At 41.6% G+C, this 17,110-nt stretch overlaps 2 protein-coding genes across 4 annotated transcripts in view; both read right to left on the bottom strand.

Annotated features, from left to right (window-relative positions):
* Positions 1 to 742: 742 nt before the first annotated feature.
* LOC138209693 (E3 ubiquitin-protein ligase TRIM21-like) lies at positions 743 to 15,699 on the bottom strand. Of its 2 annotated transcripts, none has more exons than XM_069168454.1 (11): positions 15,463 to 15,699; positions 12,776 to 13,298; positions 10,469 to 10,649; positions 9,659 to 9,754; positions 8,789 to 8,878; positions 8,493 to 8,636; positions 6,527 to 6,674; positions 6,232 to 6,276; positions 6,092 to 6,118; positions 5,833 to 6,008; positions 743 to 4,892 (listed from the first exon to the last, which is right to left on the bottom strand). In XM_069168454.1, exons 2-11 carry the CDS (start codon positions 13,279 to 13,281, stop codon positions 4,524 to 4,526), a joined length of 1,782 nt encoding a protein of 593 aa, XP_069024555.1. In that variant the 5' UTR covers positions 13,282 to 13,298; positions 15,463 to 15,699; the 3' UTR covers positions 743 to 4,523. The 2 variants fall into 2 exon arrangements, with proteins under 2 accessions (XP_069024555.1, XP_069024556.1); XM_069168455.1 differs by having other exon boundaries at positions 12,776 to 13,293.
* A 542-nt stretch (positions 15,700 to 16,241) lies between these two features.
* Positions 16,242 to 17,110, bottom strand: part of LOC138209488 (zinc finger protein 638-like) — a 35,308-nt gene continuing 34,439 nt past the window's right edge. For both annotated transcript variants that reach the window (XM_069168101.1, XM_069168102.1), the window contains one exon: positions 16,242 to 16,556. In XM_069168101.1, coding sequence (XP_069024202.1) covers positions 16,500 to 16,556 — 57 coding nt within the window. In that variant the 3' untranslated portion in view covers positions 16,242 to 16,499. The remainder of the gene's footprint in view (positions 16,557 to 17,110) is intronic.

Here is a 17,110-nt window from a genome sequence, read left to right as displayed (position 1 = left end):
TCATACGGCCATCCATAATGGGAGGCTGCTCTTGTCTCCCGTACCTTAATCTACCATTTTCTGGTGACTTCAACCAAATGAACCTCAAGAAGGTTCTTTGCAGATTTTACAAACATGTTAAATCCACAACCTGAGAGACAAACATTATAGATCATATCGATATGAACACAAAGGTGCTCGTGCAAAATGGCCCCTAAATCCGACTCAGTGTGGTGTTTTCTTGGTAGCAAAGAGAAGAGCAGACCCTTGATGTCAGGGGTTTAAATAAAACGGTCGCTCCTAAAGGAGGTAATTCTAATTATTGGCACCTAATCTGAAAGCCCTGATTGTAATTTAATGGATTTGGAGGTAAAGGTAAATGTAGAATTCTGTGTCTTTTTATTTATTTAAAATATGAAAATGACTACAAAATGTAAATGTGTGTGTTATTTGTTTGAGTTTCAAAGAGAATCAAATGTTTGCTTGTTCAAATATGTTTAAAAACAAATCAACCATTTCCATGAGATGTACTTACTTTTGCACATCAGGGCAGTTTAAATCAACATCAGCAAAGGATACAGTATACCGAGTATTTATATTTACTTGTTATTGTTGTTGCTAATGCTGTAGCAGCAAATGAGATGCGTTTTTTTGTTTCCATTTTCATGATCTTTATCTGTCATGAAGTGCAACTAAATCAACTATCCTGTGGACACGTCATGTTATTTGTGATTTTCAGTCATCTACAGAAAGTATTCCCACCTCTTAACCTTTAGCACACCGTAGGTTGTACATTTACTGCTAAATGCATATTATTGTCTGACACTGTATGTCCATCAATCTATACTCAATAACCTTTAATAACAAAGTAAAATCTTTTTTTGGAGAAATTTGTGCGTTTATTTATTGACAATCAAAAACTGAAATCTCTCATTAACAACACTCCAAACTGTGGTCAGAGTTTAGGAAGTCAAAAGTTCAGGTTTAAACGTTCTCTTATCATGCTGTCTGCAACGCCCCTGATTTCTGAGATATTTGGTCTTCATTCTGGTGAGCTGTCATGTTATTTATCTTTTATTACAGACTACAGGCTGAACTAAGGGGGGGCTGCACGAAGCGCCAGTATAAGATGTCTGCTGGATTTATAACATTGTAAATTCAGAAAAAGGAAGATGCAGCCACTAATTTAACACAAATGTATTACAGGAATAAACCACATATCCGGGATTAAAAAAGAAAGAAGATTATCAGTTGTATAATCTTGTGTTCTTATTCCATCATCAGCTCCATGCCATCGTTTTAGTATACACTCATCTGAGTAAAAGACTCCATGCTAAGCCTTCATCATATCGTTTATTGAGTGACTTTTCACAAATATTTTGTAATCTGAATCACAAGAGAAGTGATTCTAAGAAGAACCCAGGTGGCAATCAGCAAGAATCAGCTGCAACATTTCATCAGATTATTTTGTGGTATTTTGTTCAGTGTCCTGCAGATGACAAAAGAAGCAGGAGTTTTTTTTTTCTTCTCCAAAATAAAAGCATTTTAGGGCACGAGCTTAATCTCAGTGGGCGTCGCAGAAACACGTTTTCATCCCGGTGGCGAGAAACTCAGTGTGAATGTTGACTGAAGTGATGAAATGGAGCTGTGATCCCTGCAGACCACCAAAGACACGTGACTGACCGAACACGAGGACTCTCAATACATTTTCTGTTCATGTTGATTGTGGAAGTGCAGCCTGCAGTGAGTGTACATGTTGTTGCGCTTTGTTGTTTCACTGTGACGGTGCGTCTCCTTTAATGGCACTTGTGTCCAGCAGGACTCGACCGTTTGTGTGTTTACCTGAATTTAAATAAAGCCCCCTCTAATGGGTTCAGTGTATATGTTTCCGTTTCATTGAATTTGTATTTACACCTTTTACGTCTTGTGATCCAACTTGCAGAGTGTTGGACGGCATGTATAGGTCAGTCGATCCTTCAGTGTACATGCACCGCTTTAAATCCAGTGCTAGCTGAGAGGTTTACAGTAAATTATGTAGTGCAAGGGCGTAACCATGATATCGACATTGGGGGGGTCCAAATGATATTTGCCCCCACTGGGATTATATCCAAAATTTCATAAAAACGTCATACCAATATATGTAGTCAAAAATGTCTCTGTAAAACATGTGGAGCGACATGTTAAAAAGAAAAGTTGTCCATTGTCTCCAAAAACTCATGAACATCCTCCATGATGTCATAAAAACCTGTATGTCATCAAACATGTAATAATATGGTCTCCCATTGACCGTGCTCACCAGGATGAACTTTGCATTCTTTATTCTTTCCACTTGGGAAACTACATACCTGAAGGATCACTGATCAAAAGCAATGTGTCTGTATTATGGATGTTAGCCTCCATACCAATAGTCCCATATCGCTCTGTTCAAAGCCACCAGACTCAACTCCACTGTTCTCCACCTTAAAATGACCAGCGTGATATTACAGCTGTTTTCTGATCAAACAGAGATCTAACATTGTAAGAATAGTTTCCACATCACTGCCAGACACTTCTAATCACACTCTGAACCTATCAGTAGCAAAACAAGAATTTAAACAGTGGACTTTAGGCAAGCGCTGGTTATAACTTAGCTAACTTAGCTAAAAGTCTAAAGTACGGTGGTCAAACACAAAAACATTTCCGAAAACAAAAAAACATTTCCGAAAACACAACAAAATTTCCGAAAACACAACAAAATTTCCGAAAACAAAAAACATTTCCGAAAACAAAGAACATGTCAGAAAATGCAAAAATATTTAAGGAAATACAAAAAACAAAAATTCAGAAAACACAAAAACAAAAAATGAACAAAATTCAGAAAATGTGTTTTGGAAAATGTTTTTGTATTTTGTGAAATGTTTGTGTTTTCTGGAATGTTTGTGTTCTGTAAAATGTGCATTTGACCTTCAGGGCCACCGTAATAAAGTGTACATTGTACATTGGTAACAGGTGGAAAGGTGGGTTATTATTGCCTCTGTTACCTGTTCAGGTATCTGTTACTTACCGTCTGAAAACAGACTCCTCTGTCCGGCTGCTGTGCTGCACACTAACCCTCTTTTCCAGCTCATAAGCAGAACGGATCACAGACTGACGCATCACATTCCTGCATAACATTTAGAATTTAAAACTTCTATAATATACTTTACACTTTCTATAATCAATTTCAATTTCCCTTTTTACTCTTGACGACCATCTTTAATTACTGTGGTCATGGATTTTGAATGATGACAACCTTTAAAGACCAGAAAGACAACTTAAATACATCAATAATACACCAGTTAGCTGTCTTTAAGTTGATCTACAACTGTAAGACAAAACAGACTCGACTTACAAACACATTCAAATGTGAAACAAGCAAAAGCACTCTGCTGTGATCAATTCTGTCTGACTGGCATGATGCCCATTCACTTTTGTTGTCATACAGCTTGTGCTGGTTCTTGTATCCTGCATGTTAACTATGATGGATATGGCAGGAAACAAAACACCTTCAGCCTGAGGAGTCTTCCTCCCAGGAACACTTCGGTCAAACTGCCAACGGACACCTCAAACTGCAAGTGTGAATACTGTTGTTTGAATTCTACTTTTTACCCATGAAGCTTTAACATTTGTGAATTTTTTGGGGGGGCACTACACCTGTTATCTTTATGTGCATGACAATCCTCTTGGAGGATGGATGGAGGAAGAAGGAAATTAGTCTGATGAGTTTGAACCTTTCGGTTCAACATAATTGGACCTTTTTTAGAGGCGTACAAGTCAGACTTCTTAAGATATTCATGAGCTAACAGGGAATCTCATGCGAATTCATTTGGGATCCCGTGCAGCTCAGAAGTCACATGTTAACGTGGCTGCTCTCCTCCAGTGTCCAGCATGATTATCTACGTGAGCACCGAACCGGTCCAAATGTGGGAGTTTCATCTGACGATCGTGCTGTGAGTCCACAGGATTATAACCGAGCCAGAAGAAACACGCGTATGAGGCCCGAGTGTTTACCAGAATAATACAGCATGGGTCCACCTCCCACTCCTGTCCGTTACACGTGACCAGAGGGATCAGGTTCTGGGCCAGATTAGGGTTTATTTGCTGAACCTCTATCGGACATTTAGCTAAACTGTGGCAACCACGAGGGGACATGTGGACCTGTATGTGGGCCAGAGGAAAAAACATTAGAAAGAGTCAGAAAAAATTGCAATACGAGTTGGATTTTTAGTGTGTGAAGCAACCTCTCTGCTGGTATGGCTGTGGATTTAGTCTTTATTTTCAGCATAAATGCATCTTATTGGTTTTATGGCTTCAGCTGGGAGAGTCTCCGAGCTTCATGAGCGTAAAAATAATGAGGCGTCTGAATATTTCAGCCCTAAATAGGGTCAAATATTAGGATTCTGAATATGAAAACAAACAAAAAAAATGGTCTGCTGCCGACTTCAGTCTGAAAGTGTTGACATCTGGTCCAGAGGTATGTTTGTGCATCTCAGTGTTCAATATGGAAGCATGTATCCCGGCTCCTTTCACTCTGTCACTGTGACAGGCCAGATGACGAGAGGACCCTCGTTCTGTCCGGATTTATTGGTGCAGGGGCTGAAGAACGGATGGATGGTGTCGGGGAAACAATCAGTGAAGGTGTAAATGAGCACTCTGGCCTCCACGTTGTAGAAGGACACCAGCCCCTTATCACAGTCCACATAGATCCCGATCCGGGAGGGTCGGATGCTGACCGTCATGCTGGTGGACGGTTCTGTTCGGAAAGCGAAGTCGGTCCGATCCCGCAGGCTCAGGAACCAGTAGCCGTAGGCCGGGCTGACGGCGATCTTACCCTTCCGATTGACGGACCGGCTCGCCACTCCCAGATCCCAGTCGGTCTTTCCTCCCACTTCCACCTGCGAGACGACAGTGAGGGTCACGTTACCACGGCGAGCGGAGGGAAAGGTCAGTCTGGTCATCTGACGATACGTGGACATCATATCGTCACGGTAACCACTTCAGATGGAATTTACTTCCAATATAAATAACAGACAACAATCTTGTTGCAGATGGAATTTTGTTTATTTGATCGTGGTGACCTGACGTTGGGTTACTCAGAACGATCTAAGAAGTCGTCCTTTGAAACCTTTGAAACTGTTTAGCTTGCCAGATGAATGAACGGATGAACCGTCTGTCATCGTCCATCACCGTCTATCACGAGCTAACCAGCCAATCAGATCATTGTTGATCATAAAGGAACATTTTCTTCTCGCTTTCGTTAGACCTCATTAGACCTCATTAAGCCAATCAGTCTCTGGTCCCTGTTCTTTAAATATAATGTGCAGCCCTCCCCCGCCCCCCTCCCCCTCCTCCTCTTCCTCATCACCACCTCCAGAGAGTCTCAATCCAAGTTTCCATCAGTCATCGACTAACTCTACTCCACCGCCAACATCAATGTCAAGATTCTGGGAGGTCCTGTCCTGTCTTCTGCTTTCATTTGGGACAATCACCAAAACCTCATATTATTCAATAAGTGCTGTTAATTACTTTCAAATAATCTCTCTTTACTGTAGGCCTGTAGTCTGAGTACCGTGACACACACTGAGAACACACATCGTGAGTGAATTCACAGCGATTGTGATTCTACTCAGCAAAATACTGATGGAATAAATATTTATTTTTCACGCAAGCTATAATTTCCCTGTGTGATTTTTTTAAGCCTGAAATCAGACAGTGAAAGTTCAGATCTGTGCCGACGTTGAACCTGCAAATCATGTGAAACCAGACGAGCCTGTACTTTCCAGGCACATGAAGAATCATGACTGCGTCTGTGGCGCCACGCTGCGTCCCACCTACCTCCCAGTAGTGGCGTCCGGAGCTGAAGCCCTGGTGGGCCAGCACACACACCACCCGGTCGAAGCGCTCCGGGTTGTCCGGCAGCGACTGGTGCCGCTCTCCGCAGTGCACCTGCTTCCCGTCTGCGGAGACGATGAGACGGGGGTGGGCCGTGCCGGGGTCCAAAGTGATGTCAGCTGACGGAGAGCGATGGTTGGTTCTTCAAATAACCGATGAAAACAGGACAATGACGACAAACTGTAAGGGTAGAAAACCTTACCTGCGTACTCTTGGACCCTCCTCACCTCTGCAAAGAAAAGAGGACATATGTACGTTTTTGACGTTGTTGTTAATTCACTGATTTTGACAGGAACAGAAAATGGAAACATTTTGTGCTGTTAGCTAATAATCAGGTCTTACTCGGGTTGTTCCTGGGAACAGATTGGTCTGACGAGGATCGTTGGCCTGTCAATGAGAGAAAATCATTTTTACAATGAACAAATGATCGTTCAAAATAAGAAAGACAAGAGACACACTGGAGCTTCTAGAACTAAAAATAAATGGTAATTTGTTTGACCTTCAGCAACAAGTTGAAGATGTTCTCAGTAAAGTTGGTCCATTTGGTTGTAAAGGGTGAACAGTACATACTGGACCAAATGTTCCCCTGAATTTAACATCTTTACTTCACTATCTCGAGGTCTGGATCAGGACTTACAGACTTCTGAGAGTTTGTTCATCTCCTCCTGAAAGCGTTCCATCATCTGAATGACAGTCCTGAGGATCAGCCCGGAGGTCAGCTGAGACGACACAGAGACACCGGACCAGTCCTTGTACTGAGGACGGGTGGACAGAGTAGGGAAAGTCTGCAGGGCGGAGAAAGATGTCAGAGAATTAAAATTTGTCTCGTTGTTTAGTCTCTGATGTAAAACATTATGAAATCCTGTTTAATGTGCTGTTGATCCTTTGTGTGACACAAAATCAGCTCTGACCCACCGAGACCTTTGCTGTGTTCCAAAAAAGCATCAACCATCAGTGATGTCATCAACCAGCAGTGATGTCATCAGTGATGTCATCGTTGGTTTGTGAACGTTATGAATCCTCCAGTTCAGATTCTGTCCGTCACCATCTTTGCTAGTTCGGAGCGGTTTGGAGCAGGAAGTGACCATATTTGGACGAGCTGGGGGAGGAGCCAGCGGTGGATCTGACCGATCTGATTGGAAACCTGACGATACTACGTCCCGCCCACCGATGGCTGTAACCTGACTGCACCACAGGCCTGTCAATCAAACAGACACGCCCCCAAAACAGGTCTTCTTGAATCTTCTTTTCTAATGAATGAGGGATTATTTTCAGATGGACCTCCAGAAAACTAATAAGAAGGAGTGACTTTAGCTAACAACACCGAGATAACTGATGGACACATTTTATTCACTTTGGATTTGATGAGAGAAGTTGAATGGGAGTCTATGGAGCCGGAGGCTTTTTGGAGCCGACCTCTAGTGGCAAAAAAGGAGTTTGAAATGCTGGACACTTTCCACCCTAAACAGTCGCCATCTTGGCGTGAAGGATTTTCAAATTAAAGCGTGTGAGGAAGCTGCAGCTGTTCCTGAACACAAAGTGTTTCTTTTCCACTGCTGCTGCTGGACAGAAGAATCAGTGTGTTTATTGAGTGTGTTAAACACAGGACACAAAAACATGTTGATTTCTGGGTAAAATGAGATATTTTGGAGGGTGATGTGTTCACATGATGAGGTAATTTCCTGTCAGTGCGGAACAGCAGTGTTTGATTTGAAACAACACGACTCTGTCTAAATCCCTGCACTGCTAAAGCAAGAGTACTTGTAGAAGAGCACTATTTGTTAGTGTACTAAGGGAAGTATGTGACTGGAAAACAGCACTGGACTCCACATGACCTCTGAAGGAGGCACCAGGACTGATGCAGCAGATTCTGGAAGTGCTGTAAGTTGAAGTCTCTTGTACATTGAATTGGATGTGAATCAGGCAGTTAGAGTGCATCGTCACACAGTAACCAATCTCAGCCATAAAATATTAAACTACAAATTAATTGCAATTAAATTACACATAAAGGAGTAAAAATTCAAAACCTTTTTCAGCTTCTCATCTGATTTAGTGATCGAGCTTTGCGCGGCCACGGAGAGCGACGCCGCATCGTTTATACATGAAAGGTTAGTCAATTTACAAATGATAGCTTAGCTCATTTAATTAAATGATTGGAAACTGGAAATTACACACAATCAAAGCTCCAAGTCAAACCCACCAATAGAAACTCTTGTCTTATCTTGTCCCATTCTCTCCAATTCAACTTGCAAGCAAACGTTTTTGTGACGCAGAAAGCCGCCAGTTTGGTAAACAAACTAAAACCATTAAAACTATTGGGGATAGTTTGTTTGCAATCTGCACAATTTTATTCTTAGTTCAAATGTTTTCACTTAAAAATGTGTTTTTTTTATTACAGTGCGAGACATTTGCTCTCCAAACAGCCTTTTATGTTTACATTAAAAAGACACAGAAAACCTCCCAATAGATTCCTTCACTGAATTTAAAATGTACTTTGGTGTGGATTTATTTTGGGAAGGAACTAGAGGAGTGCTACATATTTATCACTTCTGTATTTCTGTGTAACCTCATTTCATTTTATTCACCCATCCTTTCATCCATACCTTGAGAAACAGTATGTAGTCTTCAGTCATTGCCAGCTGGCTCAGTGACGTACTCCTTTTCTTCATCTCGGCGATCTCCTCCTCCAGCTTTCGCAGCAAACTCTGAGCTCTGTGCTCGGCCGCTCGAAGACTCATCTCGATCACCTGCAGCGACAGGAAACACGTATGTTCGGCAGCTCGGTGAATGTTCTTCAAAATGATCATTTCAGTAATCAGTGAACTTGATTACTTTGATTTGACCTGAAACAGAACAGGCCTCGTGTTATTGTGATGAGATTCTGTCCGTACGTCTTTACCTCCAGGACTTTGGCTTGTTGATGCGCCGCGCTGGAGATCAGCTTGGAAAAGGCTCCAACAGCTCCGTCTGCCTCTCTCTCAGCGGCAGCCTGATCGGAACACAGATTGCAATAGAAGTGAGAGAAAAGTGAGACAATCCTAATGCCGCCTGTGCCTTCGTGTGATCAGATCGGCCCTTTCAACGGCTGTCAACTAGAAAAACGGCAAATTCTGAGCACACGTAAAGATCAAATGGGACAAAGTGATAGTTTGTTTAGTCCGAACTCGCATAAATATTCTGTGATGTTATTTAAAGCCAGCATTGTTAGAAAAGCTTGTAATACTCACACAATAAGACGGAGAAATGCACAAACCAGTATCTGTGACACATTTAAGGATTTTAGCATTTGAGAATATATATTGTTTTTTAAGTATGTACCAAAATATATGTATTTGTGTGGGTTTCATCTGCAAGATGACAAACACACTAATAAAGAGCCACAGCAGCACATTTCTATTTGAGAGTAAATGTACAAATGTGAGATTCCAATTTTCTCTTCACACATCCTTATTTGCATTTGCAAACGTGTAAATAACATTTGCATGAATTTTCACCAGGTCGGCCTGCCTCAGTGTGAACACTGCTCTCGTTGATTAGCAGCTAACGGTGACTGTACCACGTGTTGAGGATTCTGCAGATATCAGATGGTCAGAACTCACAAAGACTCTGATCCGTCTGAACAGAGTGCATCGGTACACTTCACTCACACACTGAACATCCTCTGTGGGGTTTTTAAGATCCTCTGTCGTATGTGAATTACTGAAATATGAAATACCAGGAGTGACGGTGAGAAACGGTCCTTGCCTTGCCGCAGGCTAAACAAACTCACCCGTATCTCCTGAATGGAGTTCTGTATCTCCTCCACTTTCCTCTCTCTCTCACAGATCAGATCCTTCAGCTCCAACTCTGCAATACCTAACTGGGACTTGAGAAGACAGGAAACACACAGACTTAAATATGTCAGTAACTAATACCCACTGCAAGCCTGATCCCTGAGGTCTGTCCCATACTCCACTGCAGGTGCACGTACACCACAGTAAATGCTCACATACTGTAAAGTGTGAAAGCTACAGGAAGTAGAATTTCCATCGCTGTAAAAAAAAGGCAGCATCACATGTTCAATAAAGTCCTTTTAATGAGACGTCTTTCACCTTTTAGACTGCATATGATGTCATACCAGTGCGTGACACCTCTTCTGTTGCTGTTTGTTCCAGATAAAACCTTCCTAATCTCACTGGAGATTCACTATAAACAAGATCTCACGTGCTTCCAGCATCTTAACAAAAGATGTTGTGAAAAGGGTAAAAACCTTAATATGACCTCAGTCAAACAATAATATCACGTTAGTCCTAATTTACTGACATAAACATACACACAGATGACCGTGCAACTATCTTTGTGGGGACATTTCTTGACATAATGGAAATCCTTGACTCAAACCCCAAACTTAACCTCCTTCTAACCGGAACCCTAAAACCAAGTATTCAACCCCAAAAAGCCCTTTGAAGGATGGGAGGAGGTGAGCACGGCCAAAATGTCCTCACTTTGTCCAAATGTCCTCTCGCTACTGGTCTAAAACGAAAACTGGTCCTCTCAAAGATAGCTGTATACACACACACACACACACACACACACACACCTTCTTGATGTACCACTCCCTCTTGGCGGGGATGACGTCGTGTCCTCGGTGCTCGGCCGTCTCCACACAGACGCTGCACACACAGGTGTTGTCGGTCCGACAGAAGAGCTCCAGACCGCTGAGGTGGACGGGACATCGAGGCAAACCGGGGGAAGAGTCCCCGGGACCGCTCAGGGTGGAGCTATCAAATACAATCATGTCACATGTTCGTTAAAGTTACTTTTCTGCTGTTCATTCTGAACCTGAGAACTTTTACATGTGCTGTAATAAATATGCAACTTAGTGACGGGTAGAAATGTTGTTTGTAATAAACAGAAACCAGGATATCAACACTGACTGTAACCACATCTAACTCTAAAAACTCATCCCTGAATGCCTTTCAGTGACGTGCACCGCCACATTTTTCTTTCATCCAGTATGCACGTCTATGAAAGTCCTCGGTGAGGAAGCTGACAGGACTGGTTCCTCAGGTATGTAACAGACGTCACTGCAGTTTACGAACAGAAATGCTGAGTCATGGTGTTGACGGCCTATTTCAATTTGTGTAACAAACACCACATGGAGACGTTACCGAGGTCGATAACGTGATTTTCACTGAAGGTCCACGTGAATATTTCCTTTAGTCTTCCGTGACTTTAAACTGAGTAACTTTTGGTCGTGGATTGTTGGTTGGGAATAAAAAGAAAACATTTTCGGAAGCATTTTTAAATTTGGGAAACTCTGGTCAACATTTTCACCATTTTCTGACATTTTAAAGAAGAAAACAAAGAACTGATTGATAATGAAAAACAATCACTATTTCCAGCACAAATGCAAATGAGTAATATTTGCAGACGTTCTTTGAATTACTAGTCAAAACAAAAGTTCAACATATGACAATAAATCATTTACAGTTCACAGCAAGCTAATAGAGACATGCGCTTCTACCACGTTGATTCTGTCTCAGTACTTGGGTGTCAATTTGATATATTTTATATATATGTATTTGCAGTTCAACAAGTATTGTGATTTGATGTTCTAATTTCTTGCACTTTTTGCTTTTTCGAACACAAGACCATGAGAAGTTCAGTCTAATAGAGACGACAAAGACAAAGACAAAGACAACGCATCAGTTTCATATCAGCATCAGTGCACTAAACCCTTTCTCCTCTGTCTTCTACCTGTTAGTTAAACAAAGTTACACAAACTACGTTGACCGAAGCTCATTAAAGTTGTGTCATCATAAAGCAGCTGTTAGCGGTCGGCAGCTCAGTTACATCTGAGAGTTTGTTTCCTGTGAGCCAGAAAACCGGCAACTTTCAGCCGCTGTCCGAATAAACTAAGCTTTCTGGTTGATTTTGTTCATGTGCCGATGCTAACAGGTCAACTGGCTTTTATTACACTGGCTTAGTGGGAAAAATAGATTCATCAATTCAGTGTACTGATTTAAAAACAAGTGAACTGATTTTTTTTTTTTTTTGCCCTCAGGGCCTCACAGGTAAAAACAGTAAAACGATTGGAACTGAAATTAAATGTGCTCAGAAACATCGTTTGCAGAAGAAACGCAGATTGATGTTCACAATAAAAATCTTACATGGTAATCTTCTTTCAAATCTCTCGTACATGCATCGTGCCCCCACCTGTCTACAGAAGTAGAATCCTCTCTGAACAATGTGGTGTGACGTAACACCTGCAGGTGTTTGTTCATCAGTCGCTTTCAGCTGCCTCAAGGCAGCAACGCAGCAACAACACACTTCCACCACGCCTCATTTTAACACCCACGGGTGCTCAGATTTATTCGATTTAAACGATGTGGGACGTCTGACAGGAAAACAACACGAGTCAGTCTGAAACTATACGTGTCAGATAGAACCTCGTATGTGTAGGATATGAAACCAAAAGTCACTAACAAGCATCACCACTGTATTCCTGGAGTATTTATAATTACAGTCAACATTCAAAAACCGAGGTATCCCTCTGAAAGATTTGCTCTGGACAGAAGAAGATGACCCGTTTTAAATGAATGAAGGAATCCTCCACCTTTGCTTTCTGCTTTTAGGACAAATAATCCACTTGACCTTTCTGTTAGGATCTAAACTCAGAAACATCTTCCGGACGCTGTTGATTGTGTCAGTTGCTCAGCCTCTGCAGTCCTGATTGTTATTTGGCAAATCAAACATTATAACCATAAATTCATGAATGTTTCAGTATCTTTCAGATCTTGTGTTTATTTTGTGGTATTATTACACTATATTCACTCCCCTTCCTTCAGTGTTTTTGCGTGGCGTTAAAGAGGAGGTTGAATCCAACCCTTTTGTAATGCAGTACCTGCGCGGCGGTGAGTAGGGTGGAGGCCGGCCCTGGTGCTCGGCGCTCTGAGCCTGGAAGGCCCGACTGGCGCTCTGTGGATCTGGGTCACTGCTGGATGTGGGCAGCTGCTGGAACCGCATCATCATCTCAGCAAAGATGCTCTCTGGCATCTCACCGGGTTTGGCAAACGGAGGCAGGGCCGGCTGCTGCTGCTGCTGCTGCTCCACTCCTCCAACTCTTCCATCCATCGGGACGTCGGTGTTGGCCATTTCCTTGAACTGTTCGGTGATCTCCTTCAAGGTTCGGTTGATGTGGAGCTCCGGTCGCTTGCGGAAGGACTCCTTGCAGAGCGGACACTGGTAAAACTTCGAACCGCCTCCCCCTCTTTTTCTGTCCCAGTAGGAGGAGATGCAGGACTGGCAGAAGCTGTGGCCGCATGGTGTGGACACCGGGTTGTTGAACACGTCCAAACAGATGGAGCAGGTGAACTGGTCCTCGGACAGAAAGGCAGCAGGCAGCGCCATCGTTACTCAAAGCTGAGCTGCACGAGAGACGCCAGAACAAAGATCAAAATACTGTAAGTAATTTAAAACATATATAATGTATAATGTGTAGTGTATAATGTAAATAAAAACAGAATGTGAACATTTAATGCAAATACACCGAAGCAAAGACAACATATCAAATTGTCCAAAATATCCTGTGCAAAATATACATGGACAGAAGTACTGTATTGTTGATGTCCCTTTGTGTATTCTCCTATTTTGGTTGTGAAAGATATAATTCATGTATACAGCTTCCAAATGACTTTACAGAAAAAATAGACGTGTCCCGTGTTTTCCACGACACACGTTACCACCTGTTGCAACATATGATCACCTGGGAAAAATATGTGGAAAGGTTTTAGACATGTTTTAATATGTGGTAGCACATGTGGAAAACATGTTACCACATGTAATATGTCACAAATACTGCACATTTCTACCAACAAGTGCAGTAGTGTGAGCACTGACAAACACAAAAGTTTAGCAGTATTAATAAAGAATCACAATCTGTGTAAAGAGAGTTCGTACATCACACCTTCACAGGAAAAAAACGGAATTATCACGAAGCGGTGAAATGTCAGAATTATTTGTCCATTTAATTTGATTTTTGGCCATTTTGATCCTTTTGATGGACAGTCTTAGAAATGGAAGTGAATGGAATTCCCTAATGTCTAATTTTCCACCTGTCTCCAAACTAGAAAGCCTTTTGTGTTTTGGCCATTTTACCCAATTTAATGATGGGATTAGAATCAAAATCATCTCCCGGTCTCCGGTCCACAGTTCCTCTGCATCTGGGTGAGTTAGTCATGTATGTTCATATCCACAGCCAGTTATTATTTCTTTATACTGAGAGGAAAGAGTTTTCTTTGTGAAGTTTATTAAAAACAAAAAGTAAAACAAAAAAACAAAACAAAAACAGTTGTTTGTTTACTTTCACTTAAATCACAGGGTAAGAAGTTTAGAATTTTGTCCCAAGATTGATAATAATAATAACAATATTGATAAACTTTAGAGATGTCATTCAGCTTTAGGGCTGCTAAAAGTTTATGTTTGCAGTTTTAGAATAACACAGGCCACATGTGATTATTTCACACACTTTAAAATATGAATCGACTACACTTCCTTTAATATTTTGCCAAAACTATAATTAACCTGAATGAATCCTCTTCAGTAGTAGGAATGAGTGTTGCACCACCAACGCTCAGCTGCATTGTTAGAGATCCTGTTAGCGTGTGACTGAGTGCATGCTTCACACACACACACACACACACACACACACACACACACACACACTGAAACAATGGGTTGTTTTGAAAGATCAGGAAATTCAGGCTTGGTTGGAACATTTAGACTCGATGTGTTGACCATGATAAAACAAACTCAAAACCTGAAAGTCATTTCCTTGTTGTTTTGCTCCGCACTCTACTGAAATATTAACTGTTTTTGATTCTCGATGTGTGGCTGTTTGTCAGATTTTATTTCAAACAAACATCCATTATGGTAGCTCGACGAGTTTGCAGGATACCAAAAAGGCACCAAGTTTCAGGTACTATCCTCAACTTTCACCCTTTTTACCTCCTTTTTGGAAAAAACCCCCCAAAAAGCCGAGCCAGCCCGGTAGAGGCTGTATAAAAGGGGCTTTTCTTGTCATCAAACACATCCTGAAATCTCCTGAATAAAACGGGGTTGTCAGAAAGGTGAGGTTCACGTCCAGTCACATATATAAACCCGTTCTTTTGTGCGTCGGTTGCAGTTTGCCGTTATACCAACGCTGGACATCGACTGTCAGCAGCACATTCAGGGAGCAGTTCCACGTGAGGACGTGTCATGCGTCCAGCTCACCGTGGTGAAGCTGTGAAGCTGCAGTGTGAACAGGCCCTCAGCTGACCCCACCCTCCGGATCACTCTCATTACATCGACTTAACAATACGCTTTCTCCAGAGCAATTTCATTTCACCTAGAGGCATGTAAAAGATGTGATGTGTCATTACTAACATAGTAAAAATAGAAACAAACTGTACTCATACTTTGAGATAACTAAAAGCGTTTTGCAACCGGCTTGTGTAGTCGAACAACATGGATCCTATCCAGACACTAACTTTACAATATCAAAAAGAGAAAGGATTCCAGTATGTTTCTATCCCAGTTCACATGCCTCACCTGTTTCTGAGCACTGAAGCAGCTTCAAACTGTGTTCTGGTGTCAGCGGTGGTAAAGACATGAAGATGTCCCAGATGTCTCCGTGGCGACTGTCCTTCTCTCTCCTCCTGCTATTGATCCTCAATGTGTCTGCATGTCACTTGTCACACATTCCTCTCCTCTTGACTTCCTCCATCGGGCCGTTGACTCTTCCTTCCTCACCCCCCATTTGCTAAATGTATCCGATCCAACCTGCTCGACAGGTGCTGCTGGGCAGGTATGCATTTTTAAAACAACATCTCTCTCTTTACTCCTGCAGCCCACTGACACTCCCTCCTGCTGTTTCGTAACGGACACATTTTAAGGAATAAAATGTTCCAAGTAATCCGTCGTCGGCACCATTTAAACCTGCATTTGTGGACGCAGCGATAAACTGTGCCCACAAACTTGTGTTTTCGGAGATGTTCCTGAGCCCGTGCAGTGGTTTCCACTCCAGAATAGTGTGTTTTTAATGCAGTGCTGCCTGAGGGCCCGAAGATCACCACCATCCAATATTGGTTTCCAGCCTTGTCCCTTGTGTTCAGAGATTTCTCCAGATTCTCTGAATCTTTTAACGATATTATGAACCGTAGACGATGAAATCCACTAATTCTTTGTAGTTTTACGTTGAGGAACATTATTGTTAGTTGTTGCACTATTTGTCCAGGCTGTCATCATTTATATGATGCTGGTACCTGAATTATTTTATATTTTTTTCTCTAAATTAAAACTACAAATGACTGAGGGCACAGACTTCATCGGGCGGTTTAATACAAACATTTTATTGTGCACCATTCTAGCAGGCAGCCATCATTCACTGTACACAGTTTCTACTGTTTTACTCTTAAATAATAATAAAAAACAAAAAACAAAACAATTGCTTCCAAATATTTAAAATGATAAAAGACATGAAACTAAAACACACCGATGTGAAGATGTGGACCCTTAGGGAGAAATGAGGACATAATACTGTAGAAGGAAAAAAGGCTAAATTCATCTGAAGAGGTTTTTCACTGTATTCAGCTGGAGTTTGGTTTGGGAGTCACACTCGATGTTTCCGTCACCTTCAAGTATTTCTAGAAGGGAATGAACAAGGAAACTGAATGAGACACTTGAGACAGAAAGAGCCGATAGAATAAAAGAGACAAGAATGTTTTCATTTCATTCCACTGACAAATCCGACTTCACACACCGTCCACGATCTCCACGCAATCATAATATAATAAGAATAATAATTCCTTCTCTGATGTCAAAACCTCCTGCTTTAGTGACATTTAAGTTCCCCAAAAAGGTTCAATGTCCAGAAACATAAAAGTTGACGTTTGGGAGGGTTTTTATTTCCTGAGACAATCCTGCTGGTGAATACGAGAATGAATTTCATTCCATCATTTTTTTCACGGTTTTCTTGATCGGGTTGAAAGTTTATTTTCATGTTTGAAAATCCAAAGTGTATCTCCTTCAGAACGGCCCATAAAAACAAAGGGAATGGTCTCATCATGATCAGCATTTTTTTGCGCAGTCACGCAAGTTACTGCAAACTTAACATCTGTAATATTTCACATTAAAAGCATTTCATTAGATTGAAACCCCTCATTTCTGGAAAAAGCTTTTATTTTGAAACATTTGCAGT

The sequence above is a fragment of the Embiotoca jacksoni genome, unplaced genomic scaffold (genome assembly GCF_022577435.1).
Source record: "Embiotoca jacksoni isolate LCO1_2020_lvr unplaced genomic scaffold, fEmbJac1.0.p SCAF_4, whole genome shotgun sequence".
In the NCBI taxonomy this organism is placed as follows: domain Eukaryota; kingdom Metazoa; phylum Chordata; class Actinopteri; family Embiotocidae; genus Embiotoca; species Embiotoca jacksoni.
This window is presented reverse-complemented; position numbering and strand designations above follow the sequence as displayed.

Bases quoted from the DNA above. Each gene is read 5' to 3' on its own strand.
- LOC138209693 (XM_069168454.1), bottom strand. From the start codon at position 13,281: ATGGCGCTGCCTGCTGCCTTTCTGTCCGAGGACCAGTTCACCTGCTCC. The intron at 6,675-8,492 runs GTATGGATGAAA...TCCGCCCTGCAG, and splicing joins ACTACATACTGTTTCTCAAG to ACTTTCCCTACTCTGTCCAC. The intron at 6,009-6,091 runs GTAAGGTTTTCT...GCTCTCCGTCAG, and splicing joins GAGGGTCCAAGAGTACGCAG to CTGACATCACTTTGGACCCC.